General features: G+C 41.9%; 1 protein-coding gene across 5 annotated transcripts in view; it reads right to left on the bottom strand.

Moving 5' to 3' along the window:
- Dscam1 (Down syndrome cell adhesion molecule 1) overlaps positions 1-22,480 on the bottom strand; it is a 93,534-nt gene that overhangs the window by 64,747 nt on the left and 6,307 nt on the right. For all 5 annotated transcript variants that reach the window (XM_043413710.1, XM_043413708.1, XM_043413712.1 and 2 more), the window contains exons 3-6: positions 20,082-20,263; positions 18,391-18,529; positions 10,265-10,447; positions 4,055-4,204 (exon numbers count right to left, since the gene is read on the bottom strand). In XM_043413710.1, the coding sequence (XP_043269645.1) occupies positions 4,055-4,204; positions 10,265-10,447; positions 18,391-18,529; positions 20,082-20,263 (654 nt within the window). The remainder of the gene's footprint in view (positions 1-4,054; positions 4,205-10,264; positions 10,448-18,390; positions 18,530-20,081; positions 20,264-22,480) is intronic.

Below are 22,480 nucleotides of genomic sequence, written 5' to 3' on the forward strand. Positions count from 1 at the left end.
CGTTAATCGCACGATGACATCTGAGAGGATTTTCGCAAGTGAATATGCGCCACAGACTCAATCCTGGCGTTCTAACGTCGTGAATTTCGAGTAAAAATCTCCGTCGAAAAAGACACGAAAACAAAATCTGCTCCCATCGACATTCTAATTATTTCGTAATGAGGAAAAAATGGAAGAAAATAATAGAAACTCGAAAAAAAAACGGACGGTGGACGTGACGTTTCAACAGGTTTTATCGTCTCCCCACATATTCACTGAGCAATGCAACACCGAAATGTCTACTTTTATATTTTCACAGTTTTTTCAAGAAGTGAGCGCAATACCCGATCGCTTGAGATGCAAGTACCTGAAAGCTGGAACTGGGAATGCCTGTGCGGGGCAGAAGAGCGTCAGCGGCGCGTTGTTATTGACCGTGTAAGTGCGCGAGTTCTCGGCCATGGTAAATTTTGGTCTGGTGCTTGCAACAGGTTCTACAATAACGAATAAGAGAAAAGAATAATTGGTCGTTGATGAATCGCGACGATTCTTTGACGAAATATCTATTTTCACGTTTGCACTAAGTTCAATGAGATCCGGAGGAATCGACGGTATGCTATAAACCCCAAATCCACGGAACGAGTGACTCGCGCAGTTCCAAAGAGAAAATTGCTCAAATCGTTGTTCTTTTCGACCGACCGTTGATGAGAAATCGATCAACTAATGCGTCAGCTCTGTACCCGCATCAGAGAGCAAAATATTCGCAGACTTTTGCTCTCGGAGGTGGACCATTTAACTGCGAACTCCGTAAGAGCCGCCGAGAAAATCACATCGCGAGAATCCCCGTACCTTTATCGACGGAGAGAATCCAAGGGCACTCGTATAGACGGCGAGCAATCGCGAATGGAGGCTTAATATTAATTAGCTTACCAGTCAATCGTGTCTGAGCCGAAGGCCGCGCTGAGCGAGTGGTTGTAACAGTGATCAATCGAATCAAAGCGTTGATTATAAAATGGAGATGAGACTGCACAAGTGTAAAAAAAGCGGATTCGTCCGGAGTGAATATTCGATGTTAACCAAAAGTTTCGCGGCTGTTCAGATTCGTGAGGAATTTATTGTAAAATTGATTAATTCATTTGCTCGTTAATCTGAAAAGCGAGGATTTTTTCGACTTACTTGTGAACGGGAACGGGAAATCCCTGGGCAGGGCATAACAACGTGACAGAACCGTCCATAGTGGTGCGAAAGCTCCTCGAATCATCGATCGTTGGGAATTTTGGCCTCGCGCTTCCGACCGGCTCTAAATTTCAACGTGACGAGGACTCTTTCCTCAATTCTACTGTAGCCTATGATATTTTCTCTGTTTTCGAACTTGCCTGCTTTTGCATGACGGAACGGGGTTCCCCTGTGACGGGCACCGGTTGGTTCAAACGCCATTTCGCTTCTATGACAAACGCAGTAACGACGAAATATGCAAGTCGATAAATGAGGGTGCAGAAGGATCGATGACTCAGGGAAGCAAGTCTCCCGATTTTCAGCAATATTCGGAAGTCTGATATTGAATTTCGGATTAATTTTTACGAAAGATCCTCAAAATGGAATTTTCCTGAGTCTTTGAAAAACTGAGAGCCTTCGTCTGCCAATTTCAAGGTCGAATCGATCGCGTCGTTCCTCCAGATCCACGTAACGATCATTTCACATTTATTTCCAATGAAATATCACGATTTAACGAGTCCTTCGACTCCCCTTAATGGGACTGTGCTCGAGACACGTTCGAATAACTTACCTGTGCAGCTTGCACCTGGGGCTTGTGGATTGGGAGGTTTCAACCGATATCGAGTGCGAGAGCAAAGCTGAGGGTGGTTTTTATTGTCAACGCGCAGCGTCTTTGTAGCACAACGAGCAAAAGTGAGGTGAGAGAGAAAGAGAGAGAGAGAGAGTGACATACGCGGCGGTTGGATACCGAAATCAATGTTCGAGGCGGGCGCGGTGGCACGTGCCCGCAGGGGTACCCTGTCCCAGCATTCAGGTGATATAGTCAACGAGCTCGGTTCAACGTTTTTCATAGCATGTGAAATCGACTCGACACTCGAGCCGTCTCGTCATAACGCCACAAAGAATAACCCCATCCCTCATTTTTTTATCTCCCGCCGAGCCTTTTCAACATACGACTATTCAAGGTGACCCGAGAGCGGTGTTCGACCCTTCGAGGTATGCGTACGGCACTGCCTTAAGCGTCGGAACTTCTTACACGAGAAACTAAAGACGCTCTTTCGTTTTTTTTCTAACTTTCAGCAAAAAAACCCTCGAAAATGGGTCTGAATGGAAGAAATTGAAAAAATAAATTACAGGATTGTGTAGCTCTTGAAATTTCCTAGAGAAAAGTCCTCTTTGGTTTTTTTCTGCGACCCACCGTTGCTGAGTTATCAAACGAATGGCGACAGCCAATCAGGGGAGACGGTGACTCCGCCCATTTCTTCGCGCAGACTCTGCGGATTGGCGGAATATTCGTCGCTTCGTATTCTGGCAACGAGGCATCGGAGAGAAAAATTTTGTGAGGACTTTTTTCTGCGAATTTTCAAGGACTTCAGGCTCGTGTAGTTTTTTATTTATAATTTTGCTTATTTTTATTTATTTGTGAAAAATCTCTGCTGAAAGCAGCTCGAAAAATGATCGTATAATCATCTCTGCTTCCGAGACAGAGAATTCGCGTCCGAAATACTCGTGTGAATATTCCAATTAGTTTGAAATCTGTTGAATCGACTAAACGTGAAATATAAATTGATTCAGTAACCTCGATATATTGACTCGGTGGTGTTTGACGAGACGGCGTTTTTTTATCGGCGGTTGTTTCTCGGTTTGGCGAATTTTGCAATCAGCGCGCTTGCTGGCTCACACGGGCATGAAATCGCGGACCAAGCTCGTCGACTAATTTACAGACACGAATTGAACATTCACAATGAAATAAATTCGATGACGATCAATCATAGTGATTCTCCAATTTATTTTTTCTTCGAATTTGACCAAAACTCTTGAAAATCAGTAAAAATACGAACAGTGCAGAAAATTAATTGCAATTTTGTGAAAAAAAATGTAACAGCCACTTCCTTAAAGGCCCTCAAGTTTAAATACACTGTATCGAGTTTCTAAGAAATACGATACACAGGTTAACCGCATCAATGGAGAATCAACGTTTCATCGTCACGTGACAAACTTAGGAACCGCAAACACGCACCATCGTTTAAAAAATTTAGCCAAAAAATGATCGTAAAAATGAGTTTTTTTTCACGAATAATCGACGATTTGCAAAAATTACGAAAATTGAATTTTTCCATGAAAAATCGTAATTGACTTTGTCGATAATCAAAATTCATTGCTCCTCTGAAAAACTTGTCTATCGTTACGGGGGTATTCGTGATAATATTCTGAGACTGTGAAATACCATTTTGGTGAACGATTTTGAGGAAATTCACACCCAATTGAGTTGTTGATTTCTCGGCTTGGGTCTTGATGAGAAATTCTCTTATTGAGAAGGTACAAGTGAAATCGATTAATGCGCAATATGAGCACTCGGCAGTCGATGGTGTATGTCGTAGGGTGCGGTGCCTAAGCTCGGATTGAGAACGACGATTCTGGTTATGACGTTGCGAATAAGTGGATCAACGCCCAGTGATTTTCTCCTTATGATTGGGAGCCATTATCTCTCTTATTATTATCGCTATCGTTCGCTCCGAGCCAATTATTTCTTAACGACTTCCATGAACCCGTTCGAATTTGAATGTGAACCGAAACGAGTGATTTTTGGTGTTTTTTTTTTTTTTTAATTTTTTGTAACTAATGAAAAATCATTTTGTTTTTTCAACTTTGCGAAAGAAAATCTTTAAAAAATCTGATGAAATATGAAAATGAAAAATCAACAATTACGTCCCCGACTTAAAAAATGTTAGCGAATGAAAAATTTACGAGAAAGTTCGATCGAAAAAATGAGGCAATCAATTGACCAGAATCGTCCTTCACGATCGGTATAATAAATAATTAAAATTGTCGAGTGACTGAGATCGACGAGACTTTGACTTACCGGTGATGACAAGTCGGCCCTTCGTAGCAGACAATCGGGTTTCTCCGGTGAGACGATGTTTCGTGCGGCACTGATAGGTCTTGTATCCATCTTCGGGTCCGACGTCTCTGATGTGAAGTTCACCGGAAGGAAGTACCAGATATTTGCCATCTGTAGCCCGCAACACAAACTTCGCGTTAACAAGTTTTCAATCATCTCGTAGTATCTCATGCGTTCTATTTGATGCAGGAAAAGCTATAAATACGTTGCTGAGACGACCGAAACTGTGCAGGATCAAAAGATCGTAAAATTCTGAAAAGAAAAGTCCTTTCGAGTTTTCCCGTCCGATGCGTCGTTTTCAAAATATTCATCGATTCGTGGCTGCCAATCGGCTGCGTCTGTGATAAGGAGTCCAGAGTGGGGGACGCGCCCCACTCCCTCGATGCTTTATCTCACGCGCCGGATTGGTCCGCACGAATCGATTGAAATAACGGAAACGGTTGATGGGAAAAAAAAATGGATTGGAACTTTTCTCTTTAGAATTTTGTCATCTGTGACGCTGTTCAGTTTTAATTGCAATTGTTCTCAGCGGCCATATTTATTACGTATTCATAAATGAAGCGTACATGCAGTAAATCGTACAAACCCCAACAGCTCTTTCGTCATTTTTTTTACTCCAAATTCAAGTATTCGATGGTGCAGAAAATTCGTTGACGACTTAATCATGATTTTTTTCGAAATTTTTGAACTCGAGTTCTTCGGATTTGTACAAAATTCTCGAATTTTTTTCTAACCCCCAAGCATAGGAATTTAATGACTGATGGCGTGTTACGAAAACGTCAAGATAGTCGGACTCAATTATTTTCTGTGCTTTCGACTACACGACGAATATTTTTATTCATGTGACGATCGATTTTGTTACGGTCAACATGCAGCAAAGCGATCTTCGTAGTGTGCCGTTGAAAGTTAATAAAATATCGTCAGAATATCTTTTTACAAAATCTATTCTGCTCTGAAGTACTCCAAAATTCGATCCGATAAAAAGGGTTTAGAAACCGAACAGTTAAAATTGTCATCTTCGCGTTTGCAGAAAAAAATCTCAATAATTCAAAGGCACACTAACAGTGTGAGGCACGTTTCTGTAACTCTGAGAAAATAGGAAATTTCATAACGCAATATCCGTCAGAAGTGGGCAGTAATTTAAGATTCTCTGAGTTACAAAACCGTTTTTCTCTAAACAATTTTTGCTCCACTTCCAGCAGTGTACCATCCACCAGAAATAGAATTTTAAAAAATCATTTTTTTTACAACCCAATCAATGAGAGCAGCTAAAAAATGCTACGAGACGATTTTTTTCCACATTCCCATTTTCATTGAATCTACAAGTGAAAATGAAAACAAATCTTCATCAACAATTTACATAATTTACTTTAGAAATTTTTTTTTTTTAGATCGACCGTCAGTTTTTCTATAAATTTTTGCATTTCCCATTCAATTACATTGGAATAATCTTGTAGCATTTTTTTTAATACATGCAGATCCAATACCACACACGAAAAACACAGGAACAAATGGGATAAAGAGGATAAAAAAAATAGACAGATACAGAGTTGAGGAGAGGAGAAGTCTGGGACAGCGCGAGCAGCGGCAGTCAACGTCTTACGAATCGCAACCGTTTATCATTCCGAAGAGCATCATAACGCGAAAGTTAATCTAGTGATGGACGGTCGGACGGATGGATGACTCGCTCGGCAAGCCTAATTAGTCGAAATTATAGACGACTCTGATAATCACATTAGTGATAAGGATGAAAGCAGAGTCTGAGTTTCAGCGATAATAGGTGAGTATTAAGCGAGTGTGGGGGAAGTTGGTTCTGAAATTCCGAGGCCGAGTAGAGCGTGAAATTGCGAGAAAAAAATGATGTAGAAATTTTGATCTCCGAAGCAGCGTTGATGAAATATCGAATGGAAACTTTCGGCCAATCTGGTGAGGCGAGAAGCGCAGCGCGGAGTGGGGGAAGCTCCGCCTCCCCAAACCGGGACTGGCTCGCGCCTGGCTCCGCCCACTTTCCCGTCATCGAGCCAGCGATTCGCCAATTAACTTATTTTCAGATTTCTTATCAACGGTGCGTCGTAGTGAAAAACTGCCGAAGACTTTTCTCTTCAGAATTTCACGAGCTATCGGCTCCCGCACGAATCCAAATGCCAAGCCACCCCGTACCTACTCTGCATCACGTTCGTTCGAAATTCTCCAGAAACTTTACGAATCCCAGCTATTCTCTTTGCTCGAGATGCGAGTGGGGAAAGCGCAATGAATAAAACGCAATTATCGCACACTTTTTTCTCAAGCCTGCCACGTTTATTTACCCTCCTTTTACTTTCCCTCTCGTTTATGTTTTCGTGCTATGTATAGTTGCCGCTCGATTAATCGATATTCACCCGATACACGAGTTTTAAGGCAGAGCCACTATCACTGTACCGTTGCTCGCCGCAAACCCAACGCCTCGCAGCTACCGGACTTTCGCTCGATATCAACCGCAAACTTTACTCTGATTCTGATAAACCTCATTCGACAACGGGATATGATATTTCTCACTTCCGAGCCTGATTTGTTAAAGATCGACGAAGACGATTCTACAAAATCATGTTTCGTATCGCGATTTTAGTGGAATTGAAATATGCGTGAAAACAGGGAGCTTTGAAAAAGCGTCGCTGGATTAATTTCACAAGAATCCACACTCCAGTTTGAAGTTCATTAAGATGAATCGAAAATCAAGGAATTTTCAATCGAGATTGAAAAAAGTCATTTTATCACATCACTGAACGTTTCAGGCGAGCGAAAGCTCAGGAAGAAATAAAATGAAACTGGTATGCGAGGACCGTACGGGTAAACATGACGAGACGACACCGAAAGAATAAATTCATTTGGAAAAAATCGAAGATACGATTTAAAAAGAGTTTTATTATGGAAAACGATACCGTAGTCGGGCTTAGGATAAATGACGGTCGTCTCGTCCTCGACCCAAGAATCGACCTCGACGAATTCGGCGACGAAGCTCGGTATGTGACACTTGATTATAGCAGCGTTCCCTCGCAGGACGTGCTCGTCCATGACGTTCACCGCGTACCGCTGCCCAACAACTGCAACCAGACGACGGGAATTTTTCGTTTTTTTTTCTCTCTGCTCTCGAACTCCCGATCAAAGCAACAAAAAAAACGAAAGAACGAAGGTCAACGGAAAAACGAGGTACAACGATTGGGACCGTGGCCTCGAGGGGTTTCGAGGTGGAACTTTGACCTTGAACGTCAGGGCTTCGAGTGTCCCGAAATATTGAAAAAAAAAAAAAAAAAAAAACTTAAAAAAAGTAACTTTTTTTAAAAAACTTTTGGGGGAAATAATTATTCCGGGATGTGAACAGAACATTTTTCATGGTCCCTGGGACAGGAAAATTGAAACCAAGTCCAGTGGTTTTATTTACTTGTTTTTTCGTAGTATCAACGAAATTTTGTGTGTGGATTGTTGACGAGAAATAAACCGACAGCTTTGACAGATTCGCTAAAGTTTCACTTTGGAGTTGATTTACGAACGGGAAAAATGGGGATCGAGGACATACTTTTGCCTGTCATTTTAAAAACTGAAATAAATAAGAAGAGCGTGCAATTCTCTAGCGATGTCGAATAATAAACCGGATGCACGTGTCGTTTTTACTCGTCTGTACCGTAGGACGCGTGCTCGTCTTCAGCCCGATAATTTCCGCCGTCAGAATCGATCCAACCCGCCACGTCAACGTGATCAGCCACAAAAGAGGGCACCTGACATTTGAATATCGCGGCATTACCACGAATCGCAAAGACGTCGTAAACCTGAACCTCGAAGTACTGAGACACGACTGGAAAAATATTCAACCAAATTTATTTTTGAGATTTTTGAGATTTTCAATAACGGAGGATTTTGAAAAAACGAAAAATTTTCGACTCCCTCGAAAAACGTGGTTGTTTTCTCTTATTTTTAAATAATAAATGATTTTCCTCAATTCTTTAGTTTCTAGCTCATCGTTCTTAATAAACAGCAGAAAAATTCCATATTTGAGCCTCTTCTCGACACATGAAAGAGGGAGGGAGCGAAGTAACTTTTATATTAATTAATGATACCTTTTTATTAAACGGATTACGAGACCGGAGCGTAATAAACTTAAAACTGGTCTGTGGTTCCGTAATGTACAGTGACATTTATCTGTGGGCAGCACGTTTCACATTTCCTTTCCTACCCACACGTGTGACGTATTTTTTATTTATTTATGTGTTCCCGAGTTATGGCGTGAGACATAAAGCGCCAAGTGCACACGAGTTCGCATGAAATTCTCTTCAAGATCGTGTACAATTTTCAGAAATAAAAGAGACTCGATTGAAACGTTTTGCAGATTTAAAATGACCCTGTAAACGGCCCTTAAAGTGGAATGAAAATGCCGTCGTTGACCGCTGCTACTCGCGCTTGTCGTTAAAAATAAAAATACAACGCTATGTTCCTTCGATCATAATGAACTAGCGATTCAAGCAGGTCACACAATGCTCCGAGTACCCTTCTCTTCATAGCCATTGGCCTTGTAACTGGTGCCGTCTTCGGGGGACACCCATTCGATAACCTCCACGAAATCTGCCACGAAACTGGGCAGCAAACACTTGAGAGTAGCTGCGTTACCCCTTAATACGAATTCGTCGATGACTCGAGACTCGTAAAACTGTTGAACAACTAAAAAGTTCACGCCTCTTTAATTTCAAGGAAAAACAAAAGGAAACGAAGATGCAGCAGGTTCCATTGATTATCGACTGAAATTCCTGCTGAGTAAGACGTTGACGACCTGCGCTCTCGTCCTGGTTCTTTCATGAAAACGAAACATCTTTATTAACTTTCGATATCTCAAGAGCATATTTTCTGCCATTTTTTTCATGCCCTTATTCTTCGTTGGAGGGTTTTATGGTCGAGGGATGTACCCACAGAAGATCCAGACAGGACGTCGTGTGCGAAGAGCGAAACACTTAAATTGCCATGAACGTTATAATGAAACTGATAAATCGTACGTCAGATGACGTATCGTGTAATTTACTTGTCAACGCAACCTTCTGCTCGGTCAGCGTACTTCTGTTACTCTGTAGTGCGTACCCATGTTGAGAGACTCGAAAAACCGGAATGACGCTATTGCGAGGATGGAAAAACTTCTGCATTTCGCACAATTCGATTAAAATCGCTTCGAAACTTGGCGGAGTGGAAAGATCGCAGAATTCTGCTGGAAAAATTCCTCGGACATTTTTCTCTACGACCGATTGTTGCTGAGATATCGATGATTCAGTGATAGCCAATGGAATGCAGCGTTTGGACGAAGTGGGCCGTGCCAGATATCGCCCCGCCCACTCCAGCTGATTGGCGATCATCGAGTAACGAATATCTCTCGAAGGGTACGTCGGAGAGAAAAATGGCCAAGGAAGTTTCTCTTCGAAATTTCGAGATCTACACACTTCTCAACAGGTTGCAACGATTTTGAGAAAACCGTACGAACTGCAGTCGAAAATGGAGGCATTTTGGTGAAAAAAGTTCCGTTTTCCGCACCGATCCATTTCGTCCTGACTTTTCATCACTTCTATATCTACGAATCGACAGATCCTTGCACGTGCGGTTCAAGAGCGTATTTTTAAGACGCGATCTTATTACCGTAGTCCCTGTTTTCCGGACTATAAATCGTTCCATCATCGGCCACCCATCGGTCCACGTAGATGAATTCTGACACGAAACTCGGTATTTTGCATTTCATAATCGCGCTGTTGGCACGTATTACGTACTCATTCTCAGCCTCGGTGACATAAAACTGCGAGACGACTGCTCACGCGTCAGCAGACATGCAATAAAGTGTTTTTCATATTATTTCCGGTTAGTTACAAGGATTAAAGACGAAATTTCACTTGTCATTGTTCACGAAAACAAATAACGTCGATCATTTGTTGAACGAGGCATTCGAGCACATTGACAATTATCGACGAATTATTTTCGTTCCTTTGAGAAATTAGAACACGATTAAATCCTTAACCAGCCTAAAATACGAAGAAATTCGTTTGTGCGCACTAAAATCGTTTGCTAAAGCGAGAGAAAATATGAAGGAGGATGCGGGGGGTTGAGAAAATCGATTTTTCTTTTTGTCATTCACGCATAATAGAGTGAATTGCATTGTGTGCTTTATACCCTGGCCTACACCGCTTCCGGGACGCTGATGCTCTGGTAAATAGACTTCACCGTCTTCCCTTATCCAGGCCTCTACGGTTACGAACTCGGCTATGTAACTCGGTATGCTGCACTTCAATATTGCGCTGTTACCCCTAATGACGTACTCGGTCATTATCTCAGGCTGATAAGTCTGTGCGACAACTGTCAACGTATTTTTCCATTTTTATTTTTCACTTTCAGTAAATACCATTCGCTCTAAAAATCACAAATATTTCTCAAATGAAAGGGAAAAAGTGGGTGCTTGGGTCTGTCTGCTGTAAAATAAGTGAACGAATAACACGAGAAATATTAAAGAATAAAAACAATACAAAAAGTCCAATGATCGTTTGTGAAATATTTTTAAAAAATTATCAATAAATTGATAAAATGATTCGAAACTCTTGTAATTCAATTCAAAAGAATTTTGAAACGATCAAAATTCAATGAAGCATTTTTAAAATGATGATCATCAATGGATCATTAAAATTGAAAGTAGCAGGATAAAAAAGCTTCGACGTAACTTCCAAAGTTACGTGCAATGCTGGAAGGGCCTGAGGAATGTATATGAGGCTAATAATTTGACATATACGATCGAGTAAATTGAGCAATTGAGTAATCACATCCGCCGCCACCGCCATATCGTTAAACTGCCACTGTCGCGGTCCCCAACCTTTTGCAATAAGTGTACGGCTAAAACACGAAGAACGAAACAAGCCGAAAAGAGTAGAGGGTTGAAACAATCTGCCGAGAGAATCGTTCTTCCTCACTGTGTGTATTCCCATTATCTACGGAGATCACTACTACTGCTTAACTATGCGGAAGTATCGTTCGTCGACGTACACATCAACGAGTATACCGGGTGTCTCGAAACGATTTTTTTCTCTCACGAACATTTTCATTTTCTGTGATATATTCTCATAGCTCAGTTCGAGAGCGCTTCAAAACACTACGAATAAAGATTTTTCTATCAATCACATCCCGAGTTATGGGTCGGGAGCGATAACGCGTCGTGTGATTGAAAAATTGTGCGAAAATAATGGTTCTCGTCGTTTTAAACAGGCTGAGAACATGCAACAATAAATGAATGGTCCTTCGACTTGATTTCCATTCCTTAAGGACCTGAAAAATTCAGTTTATCAACATTTCGACCCTTTTTGACTTCATGCCCGTAGAATCCGATGATTTTACTATTACTTTTTCTGAGACACCCGGTATATGAAGAACGCGATAAAGCCATACGTAATACCGTAGTCGGTAGACGGTTTGTAACTCGCGCCATCACTTCCCTCCCAAGAATCCACGGACACGAATTCCGCAACGAAACTTGGTATGGTGCATTTAAGTATAGCCGCATTTCCGCGTATCACATATTCGGATACGACCTCGGCTTCGTAATACTGGACGACGACTGCGAAACAAGAGTATTAAGAATTGGAGTATTCCCGGGGGAAAGTCAGATAAGCAAATAAAAAATCAACAAAAAAGTTTTATCTCATGTGTAATCGAGATAAAAAAAAACGTCTGAAATTCCATGAGAGTAGAATTTCGTGAGCAAGCACCCGACGCCAACTGGTTAACTGTTGACGGTGCATTGTTTACATTAAGGGCCTTTCGATGAAAATTCTCCGGCTCGCTGCTCACTAAAAAATGCACCGTACACGAATTATCGTTCCCTCAAACGATCAAAAAGATTTCGTTATAAAAAAATGTCTCGAAAAACGTTCTCAAAAGTGGCTGCAGCAAGTTTTTGGAAATATTTTTTTCCCAATCCATGCACACACACACACATACACGCGACACCGGAATTTCATCGAGTCGACTAAATTCGTTACAGCTGTATCGAGCACGTCAGATTTCCTATTGGTATTCAAATTTTTATGGGAAAAAATTATTCTTATCTCCACACAATATCCCTTCAAAGCCATACCGTTTTTCTGCTTTCTTTATCCATCCTATTTCTGTAATATCGATGCATAGTTCGTTAAACCGTGTGTCTATATTTGTAACAATAGAGCTTGAGTTGCCTCAGTCGTGAGTAGGGTCGCCCAACGGAGCTGCAGACGGAGGCTACGAGCGCTGCAGGTGGTGTGGCCTCGTTGCATAATCCGATAAACTTTCAAAAATGTCTTTACAACAGGAATATACGAAGTCTCAAAAACCTTGTGGTGGCTGGGCAAACTTGTAGGTTATGAAATTCTGCAACGAAAAGTCCTGAGCAGTTTTTTTCTGGGACGCAGCGTTGATGAATTATCGAGGAATTCGTGACAGCCAATGGGAAGCGGAGGCGTGGCTTCGCGATGCTTCTCATTGGCTACGACTACTTCCGTCGATAACTTCTCAACGGTCCATCCTAGAGAGAAACTACCGAGGACTTTTCTCTTCAGAATTTGACGACCTTTTCAACCCGATAATTGAAGTGCGACTTCCGGACACTCTGTACATGAGTAATTCCTTTTAATGCACGAAATGGGAGCACCGAGTATGACGCTACTTCCACTTCGAAAAGTACACTTCAACTTCTCGCTGCTGCGCGAGAACCGAGGACGTTGACTGCTCGCTGCTCGAGTACTTCGCTTTTCATACGATTCCCTTTTCCCCCTAGAGACTGGGGGCAGGCACGATGAGGGGATACAACGAGGCTAGAAGTCTGCTTTATTTTTTGAAGTTTAATGACTTTTCGTAATGAAGACGACATGCATATATTTAGCCTCCTTTTTCTCCCTGGCGTTGTACCGTTTCTATCGTCAGGGTTGAATATGCCTCCCTGGTCGTCTTGCCAACCTACGACTTGAACGAATTCAGCTACGAAACTCGGTATGCTGCATTTCAGAATCGCCGAATTTCCTCGTATGACGTATTCGTTGTTTACTTCTGATTGATAGTACTGATGGACCACTGAAATCGTCAATCCCTTGAGCTGTTTTGCCTACTTCACACGCTCACCCGACGAAACTTACAATGACAACAGCCACGTCTTTCGACGTATGCAGTTTTCCTGACACACGATAATCTACCAAAAATATAAAAATCAGCTGAAATCATGAAAATCAAGAGAAAATTCCGAAGCATTTTTCAAGCTATGCAAAAACTACGAAAAGATTATAAAAATCGACATCTCTTGTTCCAACTTCAAATGAGTGCTAAAATTATTCGAAAAAATGTGCATCGAACGCGGGTTCGGTCGTATGAAACTCGAAAAATGGTCCTGAAGCATTAAAAATGAGAATAAAATTTGGAAAAACTCGCAAACGAATGCCTAAAAATGTCATGTTCACTCTTCCAATTAATCGCCCACAATCCCATCACTCGTTCCATGTCGCAGTGTCTTTTATCTCACCAAGTCACGTTCGAGTTCAAAGACACCACCGAGCACCACGGAGGAATGATTTCAGTTGGCAACCGCATAAAGTAACAAACTACTGCAGCGTCATGACTAACTCGCTGCTAAATGCTGTCTGCCAAGCGAGCCAGCAGCACCGCTTGATCGGATGTACCGTCCGGATAAGTGTTGCCGACATGTGTATCGAGCCTGCCCGCTTCTTGGCGCGAGTCCTAAGCCTCCAAGCTTCTCATTCCGCGGGGCTACACTCTTATCTCCCAAATCTCACAGCTCTGCACTGTGGAGAGACTGCAACTGTTCTGAAAGCCTTGAAAATCCTACGATACGAAGCAATCGAGTTACCAGTTCTTTCGCAGATTTTCATCGGAGATAAACAGTTACGGACAGAAGCGTGGCTAAGGTCAGCTGATCCAGATCTATCAATAGTCAAAATTTTCTATGAATTTGACCACGAAATAAAAAGTTCGTGGCAAGTGGATGGGTTGGCAAACTGTCCCTGTGGCAAGGGATTTTTTTCAACAATCCACGCAGTCGTTTTTAGTGATGAAAAGAGGAAAATTTGTAAAGAAAAATCTTTCAAAAATATCTGAACGAAGCGGCCAATTTTTGGAAAAACTTTTGTGTTTCTTGTGAAAGGAAATCAAAGGATTTTCTTCCTCGAAGGCGGTTGGGACGTGGGATTTTATCGAGATTTGAATAAAACATGGGAATAAATTTTTCGTCAAATGAAAACAATTTTCTTCGGAGACTCGATAAAGAATCGTCTTTTGAGAGAATCTGTACGAGCACGATTGCGTTTAATCGTGACGCGAGTTGACGCGGTTAATGGGATAAAGCCGAAGAGTGAAACTCCGTTTCAGATTTGCCGTTTCTATCAGTGACGCCATCCCACTGATGCGGGCTCCTCGTGGGCAGATCGAATCGCCAGTTGGAAAAAGTACGCTGCGGCCCAACGGGAAGATGCGATCTGACCCCAGTGGAACTTTGTATCCGCTCAAAAAGTCCGTTAAAAAGTACGACACGTGTACACGTCCGGTCGAAAAGGAGCACCGATCCGCTCCGAGCAGTAAAATTGTGCAAATTGACGCTGGCCGACGATGCAGCCCTCCCGAATGTCTTTACTCGTCTACAGGGTGTCCGGAGCCTTTGCGTCAGGTCAGCTCGTAGATCCCCACCATTTTTCACAACCCCAAACTTTGAATGTCCAAAGAAAATGAAAAAATCAGCAAACAGGAATGAAAATTGAAATATGTGTGACTCGAAAAATACCGAGTCCGAAACTGCTCAATAAGAGCGTCGCAAAGTGATTGCGTCACGAAAATATCATCGTCATTTTGTGACAGCAACGAAGCCACGGTTCAAATAGACCGAAAAGAGATTCGAGCAGAGAAGAATCTTTGAAGCTCTCTAACTTCGGAAGCACTCAATGCAAACAGACTTATTTGTAGAGTTTCGGAAAGCTCTCGAAACAATCTACAAAAAGAGTCCCTAACGAATGGAGCTTACGGTCAAAATATTACGATAAGCTCCGATTTAACCGCAGCGAGCAAACTCAACAGCGAGAGGGCAGTCGGCCAGTCTTGTCGTTCAAGCAAGCAAATTTGCCGGGAATCTTGATACGTTGATAGCTCAATTGTGAAAATGAAATATCACAAGTTTCCGAATCGATCACCCGATATACGAGGGGCTCGTGTGCACACGAAAGCACCAATGCGAGCCAATTATTTTGGATTCGATGTTGCTCTTCCCAGTGCATATTCACTGAAAGTGATTCCCTCGTATAACGTACAGCCTGTATAACTGTGGAGACGAAAGTGGTGAGGAGATAACGAGTCGGGAGCGAAATTAACGAGTCGGTTGACGCGCGTATTAACGTTTGCGAGAGCAGACTCTGAGCGAACGTGGGACACGAGACAGTGAGAGTAAAATAAGAGCTTGTACGTTGCCTGTGTTGAGTTTCATGATCGCACAAGTGTTAAAGAGATAGGAAACACGAACGAAGACCAAACACTCTGTAGTTAGAGGCAAACTTGTTTACACTCGCGCGACCACCGATTCGATATGGGATCGAACAAAAACGTATTGTGACTGTACACAAGAAGGTTCATTTTTCATCGAAAAATTTCAATGGCCTTGTGTTTTTAAACTCGACTTCGGACTCTATTTGGCCCGGAATTTTTCTCTCGATCCTCACTTCCGGTGGCTCTTTCGTTCCTTTGAAACAGTTCTGTGAATGACTCGTGGTTGACTGGAGCGACCGAGGACTTGAATTCAGAAAAAAAAATCAGTTGTGCACCGTTAAAACAGTTTTTTTGGAGCTGCTCGATTTTTTGTTCATGAAATGGAAAAACTGGCAAGAAAAAATGTCCTACTCGATTTCACTTATCGTAGGTATCGCTTGCAACTTTTGTCGACGCGGCGGTCAATGCCAGGAAATGATATCCGTTCCGTTGCGGAGTTTGCTTCCGGTAAAGAGTCTCGAGACCTCATTTTCAATGGAGGCATTCAAATTGCCACTTGAAACCTAATCATTGTATGATAATTTCGTACCAGGCGTGGCCATAACAAACTCCCTCATGATAACTTGACGAATTCATTCGACTTTCTCCTCGAGACAATGTCGAAGAAAAAATTTCATTCCTGGCTGGCTCGTACACCCAAAATCTCACGTGACATATTCAATTAGTACGATGCGATCGATCGATTTTCAAATCACGATTCCTCAGAGTGAATTAATCCTTGGAATTCATGAATAAATGAAAATTCCATTGTTCTCAGGGACTCGTTTTTAACAAGTAACGAAATAACTTTTGCTTTACTTCGAAGAATGGGCTTTCGTCATTTGTGCTGGAAAATGCGCGCTTCGGCTCGCGCCAGATTCCACCGTCCTGACCCGATCAACCACTTCGCTACTCGGTTCAATAATTTCGCTATTTTGGACGTCTAAAGTCGTCTGCTCGCGTCTGAAGGATTCGACGAGTGCCAGGGAGCGTTCATTCCATTTCGTCAAATAAATTTCCGACTTTTTACAATCGTTTTCGAATACCGTAATCATCTCCGGGCACGAATTCCTCGCCCTGATCCGTATGCCATGACAAAACTCTGACAAAATCAGCCACGAACGAAGGTACAACGCATTTCAATATCGCGCTGTTGCCACGAATCGCGTATTCCTTGTTTACATCGGTATCGTAATATTGGGCGACGACTGTAGGCAGAGATAAAAAATTCTCATCAATACAAAGCACCGTTTTCTCTTTTAAAACGAAACTGTTTCATTTCCGTGGCAATTATTGAACTATTTTTGAATTTTTATCCAAAATACATTTTAAATCGGACTCGAAACTCGTGCAACGTTGCAAAATAATATTTTTTCATCTTTTTAAAAATATTCGAAAACCCGAAAATGCTGGGAAGGTAAAAAACTTTGAAAATACAATTTAAATAAACAAATTTCGTGGCAGTGCAAGGGTCGCGTCACAGCTGCCGTGTTCGACCTAAATTTTTAACCAGGCGAATGATCGGTTTCCCTACTCACAGAAATTGAACTGAAATTTGAAAAAACTCGCTTTCGTTGTAGAGAAAAGTTTGATTTTCTAGAAAAAGAGGTTTTTCACTCTCGCAGGCGAGCTCAATTGACGCGCGAGCGAAGAACTCGACGCGAAAGCACGGCCGGCGAATGCATGCATTTATCTGCATTCTAAAAAGTGTCTCCCAAAGCACTTAATAAATAAAATAACCCGAGACGCCCGGAACAAACGGTTACTGGAATAATTGCATCAGGAAACTTTGCGAGTACATTGTTATCTTGACTGGCGATGGTGGAGGGCAATTTGACGAGCCGGTTGCTGAAAATAATTCAATTAAACGGGATCGTGGATGTTGAACGCGGAATGCGCGTCATTGTGCGCGCTCTCTTGCCTCCTGTTGATCGAGTTTCTCAAGCGAAAGTAAAAAAAGTGCCAGATCCGATTTGGCATGAAATTTTGAGACGAAAAGTCTGCGAGGACTTTCCGATGCGGCCAATTTCCGACGAGTTAAGCTCTGGTTAAGTTGTGCCAATCGAAAGAGACCTGGGCGCTTCCAGCGCTCTCTCATTGGAGGAACTCGATTCCTTCGTAACTTCTCAGGACTTGCTGCGATCGAAATATTTCGAAATACTTTTCGACTCCAAATCCATGCTGGATTGACCTTGAGCTACGAAATATTCCACACGAATCGGTGAGACGTGAGCGGACGTAGCTTCGTTTCGTTCTGAACGAAGATTGGAAGCAAAGTGGAAGCGAGCCTGCGCGATTTTCAGGCTCTAAATAATCAGCGAAAATTCTCCGCGTCGCAAGAATCGAAGCTGGAGTCGAGTTTAATAAATAATAAGGAGCCGGCGCAGCTCTCACTTCCGGTGTCTTTATGCTCATGTCCCTTTTGTAATCTGCGTGCGAACTCTCCACGAGCGAAAGGCGTTAGCACTTCCGGTGTTCTTATACTCGCTTAAGTATGCGAGGAGACGTGCCACTCGGGAACTATTCTAGTCTCGTCGTCGATCCCAAGGACGTAAATTAGAATGTTCTTAGTTTGTATACATGATTTATCGTAGGTTATTGATTTTCACGGCTGTTTTCGACCCTGGAAGACTCGAAGAAAAAAAATAATGAAATTATTGCTCTCCGCCTCAAAGATAGCCTGCTTCGATGGAGTCTGCAATGAAAACCTGGAAAAAAGGCTTTTACGAGTTGGATCGATGCGACTAAGGGACTCGTGCACTCACCGGCTCTTACGTTGACATCGCGGCTGTGGACCGAGCCCGCTGGAGACGTTGCCAGACAGCTGTAAACCTGGGCATGAACTTCTTGACGATAGTCTTCAGCGCGGAATGGTGGGAAAGCCAAATTTCCATTTGGCAGCACCTGCAATACACGAGAAACTTGAAGTTTATGTTTCGCAGCTCCGGAGTTAGCCGGGAACATTTGCTAATTGCGAAAAGTTCGAGGGGTGCGAAGAGTTTGACGAAATATATTTAAAAATACACATTTTCTCGGTTCAAATGCGCCAATTAGACTTGAAAAAAATTAAAAAATTAAAAAATTCCAACCACGAGACTGGATTCTCGTCGAAATTTCGAAACGAAAAGTCCTTAAGCACTTTTTCATCCCTCGAAGCGTTAACGAGTTATTTCGTTCCGAAGTTGGGCCAATGAGCTCCTCGCGATAAGGTGGCGCCGATAGGCTGGGCACTTCCGATTGGCCCAACTCAGACTCTCCAATAACTCGTGAACGGTTCGTTCCACGAAAAAACGCCAAAGAACTTTTCCCTTCGGAATCTCATTGCTGATCCAACTGCACGATATTCTCCACCGATTTTGTATCGCGCTGTATGATATGTAAACGTCTTAACCAAACGACGGAGCAGCGTGCATACGCAAAGTGGTTTTAAGTGGGGACGAAAATCCTCGGATAGCACTCGAGCTCGAGACTACGCGCGAACACTTCTACTCCTTTCTTCCGGGTTCACGAACTCGTATTATTTCTCTGAGATTTCATGTCATCAAAGCAACGAGCGCACAATTTACTGACCTACATCAATCATTGTAGATACACGGACCATTCGAAAAGCAGGTTTTCAACTTTTTTATTGTGCTCCAGAATCATTTGCTTTCTCAACACATATCGAGTTCACAAAACTTGTCAAAAGTATCGAGAAATTGTGGGCTTTTTTTTAGTTTTTCAATTTTTTTTTTTAAGATAGTTCATCCACGAAACGATTTTCTTAAAAAAATTTTGAAATTTACACAGAATTTAAATGGATAACCGACTGACAAGGACATCGAATTGCAAAGGGTTCGTCTTATTGGTTATTTAGTTATCTAAATATTGGCTATCTAGATAAACGTGTTTAAATATGAAGAAAAATGCACAGGGTTAAAGGGACTATGCCTAAAAAATTGTTTATCTTTCCATATAGCCAATGAACGCTTCTTACAAAGTGTATGAAAAAGTGCACAATAACAATGAAGGTCTGGGAAAAAATTTGAGATTATCTTGCTAGTAATAAAGATATGTCACGTTAAAAATTGAACCAAATTGTTAATGAGCACTCGTAACCTCACATTTGTTTCCTTTTATCATAGCCTTCTGTCTTTTTATTAACACTTTTTTCTTGATCCCTCTCTAAAGCGATTTTTTACATAAAAAAACTAGTATTTTAGCCAGGGACGAATGAAATTTTGGGTTCAGCCAGTGATGGATCTTCGATTAATTAATGGCTTGTAATTTAATTCGCCAAAAAATAAGTTGAAGAAAAGTATTTATAATTTCGAATGAATAACTCCGACATTAATTTAGAGTGATAATATTTTTAATTAGAAAGTAAAAAATCGAGCCAATTTTTCTACCAATCAAGTTGTAGCAATCAGAGTGAATGCTATTTGCAAAATTTTCTTTCGAACGCGCAGAAGCTCACCTGTCTCAGTCCAGGAACGTCTCCAACAGCAGTGCCATCAGCGCGGACCCAAATAATATCCGGTTGGGGATTTCCCCGAGCTTGACACTCAACTTCAGCGCCGGTTCCATTGGAAAAGTCAACTCGATTTGGTGGTTCCTTGACAAATACCGGTCCCATGGACTCGTCCTCGGCCATCGCTCCTGCTCAAACACCGACAAGAAATTAATTGATTAGAACGGGATAGAGGGATCTGCTATCCGGGCTAAATCAATTAGCCACTGAGCCAGCGAATTTTTAAGTGGATTCCGCTGTGGGTCAAAGGTCAATGAAAAACCACCGGGGCCTCGTCACTCTTCTCAGTTATCGAGATTTACTCACTATTTCACTTTGCATCAACTCTTCAAGGCGCAGAACCACTGACTTCGAAATTTATCATTCAATGTTGTGGCTCCACAGTCCCCGTAGGAAATGTCATAAAATTTCTTAAAACACGAATAACCGTTGCAAAATTAATTACAAGAAAACCAATAAATTCTGAAAAAATTTCACGATTTTCGTTGCCTCATGAAACTGATGGAAAAAGTTGTCGGTTCATCCGACCGGTGAGTCATGAAAATATCTAATTTTACTTCCCATCAGGCACGCTCGCGTACGAATGAGAAACTTGCGACGTTTCGATTCTTACTTGAAAAAGTAGGTCGGTTATTTGTTGAGTTTAATTAAACATCATTATCCGTAACTTCCTGCGACGATATACCGAGAATAAATAGTCGAGTGCAAAGTACATTATGCCAGTAACCACAAACATATTCTGAGGTGTAGTACACACTTTAAAGCACGTGCAATAAAAGTCCACACCTGCGGTGTCGTTTACGAGCAATTACTTCAGCTTTATTGCCCGGATGCATTGGAGCCTGTAATTTTTTCTAACGCTCGAGCAATTAATATTTTTTTCACCAATGCATTTTTCGCCCCACTATAAACAATCTTTATTAATATTGCAGATTCGTTTGGCGAGTGCGCTGAATTCAGTTAGCTGCTCGAGCAGTTAACGATGCGAGTTGAGCTGCTGCTCGAGAACGCGATGGATTTTCGTCGTGATGAAACGGCGAGCACAAATATCCGGATTTTGGAGCGAGCCTTTTTCCTCCTCTAGTTTTTTCCACCATAACGGGCACGCCGGGGGGTCGTAAAAAGGGCCTCGTATTGTCACAGGGACACGTGGTGTGTGACCAGCGTTGCCCCAAGCCTGCATTGTTCGCGATCAGTGCATCGAAGCCACAGCATTATTCGCCTCCAAAATATACAGCGTGTTGCAAAAAACATGCTCGAATATCCCGCGAACGAGGCCTCACAGAAAAAAACGTTTTGCAGACTTTTCTCTTCGGATTCGAGCGCTCCGGAAACGCTGCGCGTTCGGAGCACGCTTTTTGGAACTCGCTGTATTCGATCCCAGAAGAACGAGCACAACGCCGAGGCGAACAGCTTCTTTTGGAGGGGTCGGGCGCCTCGACACCCCAAGTCGAGTGTGCCTCATAAAAAACAACACACTCAATATGCTCCACGCGTTAAAACACGAGAATCCCAGAGCATTCATTCTCGCGAGCGATACGCGTGAATGTTTATTCTTTCGGAGTCCTTTTTCAATTCGGCAGCTCATTTAAAGTTTATTCAGCTCGTCCGGCGTTAGCCTTTTTCTTGCTTCAGACCGAAAACTCGAGGCAGCCTCGAGGAGCAAGCGCCGCAGTCGGATGGGACTTTATTCGTTTTTCGGTGGAAGTGATTCTCACGAGGATCAAGAATTGACAGAAGAACGAACGAGATTTATCGCAGGAAGCGAAACGCCGAAAATTCCTTAAGGGCAAACCGCGATGGGATCGTCTACACTGAAAAAAAGTATTGCTAAATTTGACTCACCAAATGCGATCAACGAAAATGTGTTAAAATTGGTCTGATCCAGTTTAACTTGAACACGTAATAGTTGATCTAATAAAACCAATTTGGTTAATACAACTACATAGTTTTATTAATATCGATTACTTCATATTTTTTCAATCCAATCACATTTCGATTGTTACAATCAATTTTTTTTTAACTGAAAAAAAGGATTAGTAAATTTAACTCACTAAATGTGATAAACGAAAATGCGTGTTAAAATTGATCAAATTTAGTTTAACTTGAGCACGTAATAGTTGATCTAATAAAACCGATTTGGTTAAAGTAACCACTATTAATGAATTACTTCATATTTATTCAATCCAATCACGTTTCGATTGTTATACAATCAATTTTTTTTCAACTTATACTCTGCACATGGTAACCGATATACTAAAGTATTTTGACGAATTGAATTATCAGCAGTTATGTTGCGGTTATGTGTTAGATGGTGGACAAAAAAAAAGAAACTGGCATAAAAA

The sequence above is a fragment of the Venturia canescens genome, chromosome 3 (assembly GCF_019457755.1).
Source record: "Venturia canescens isolate UGA chromosome 3, ASM1945775v1, whole genome shotgun sequence".
Taxonomy (NCBI): domain Eukaryota; kingdom Metazoa; phylum Arthropoda; class Insecta; order Hymenoptera; family Ichneumonidae; genus Venturia; species Venturia canescens.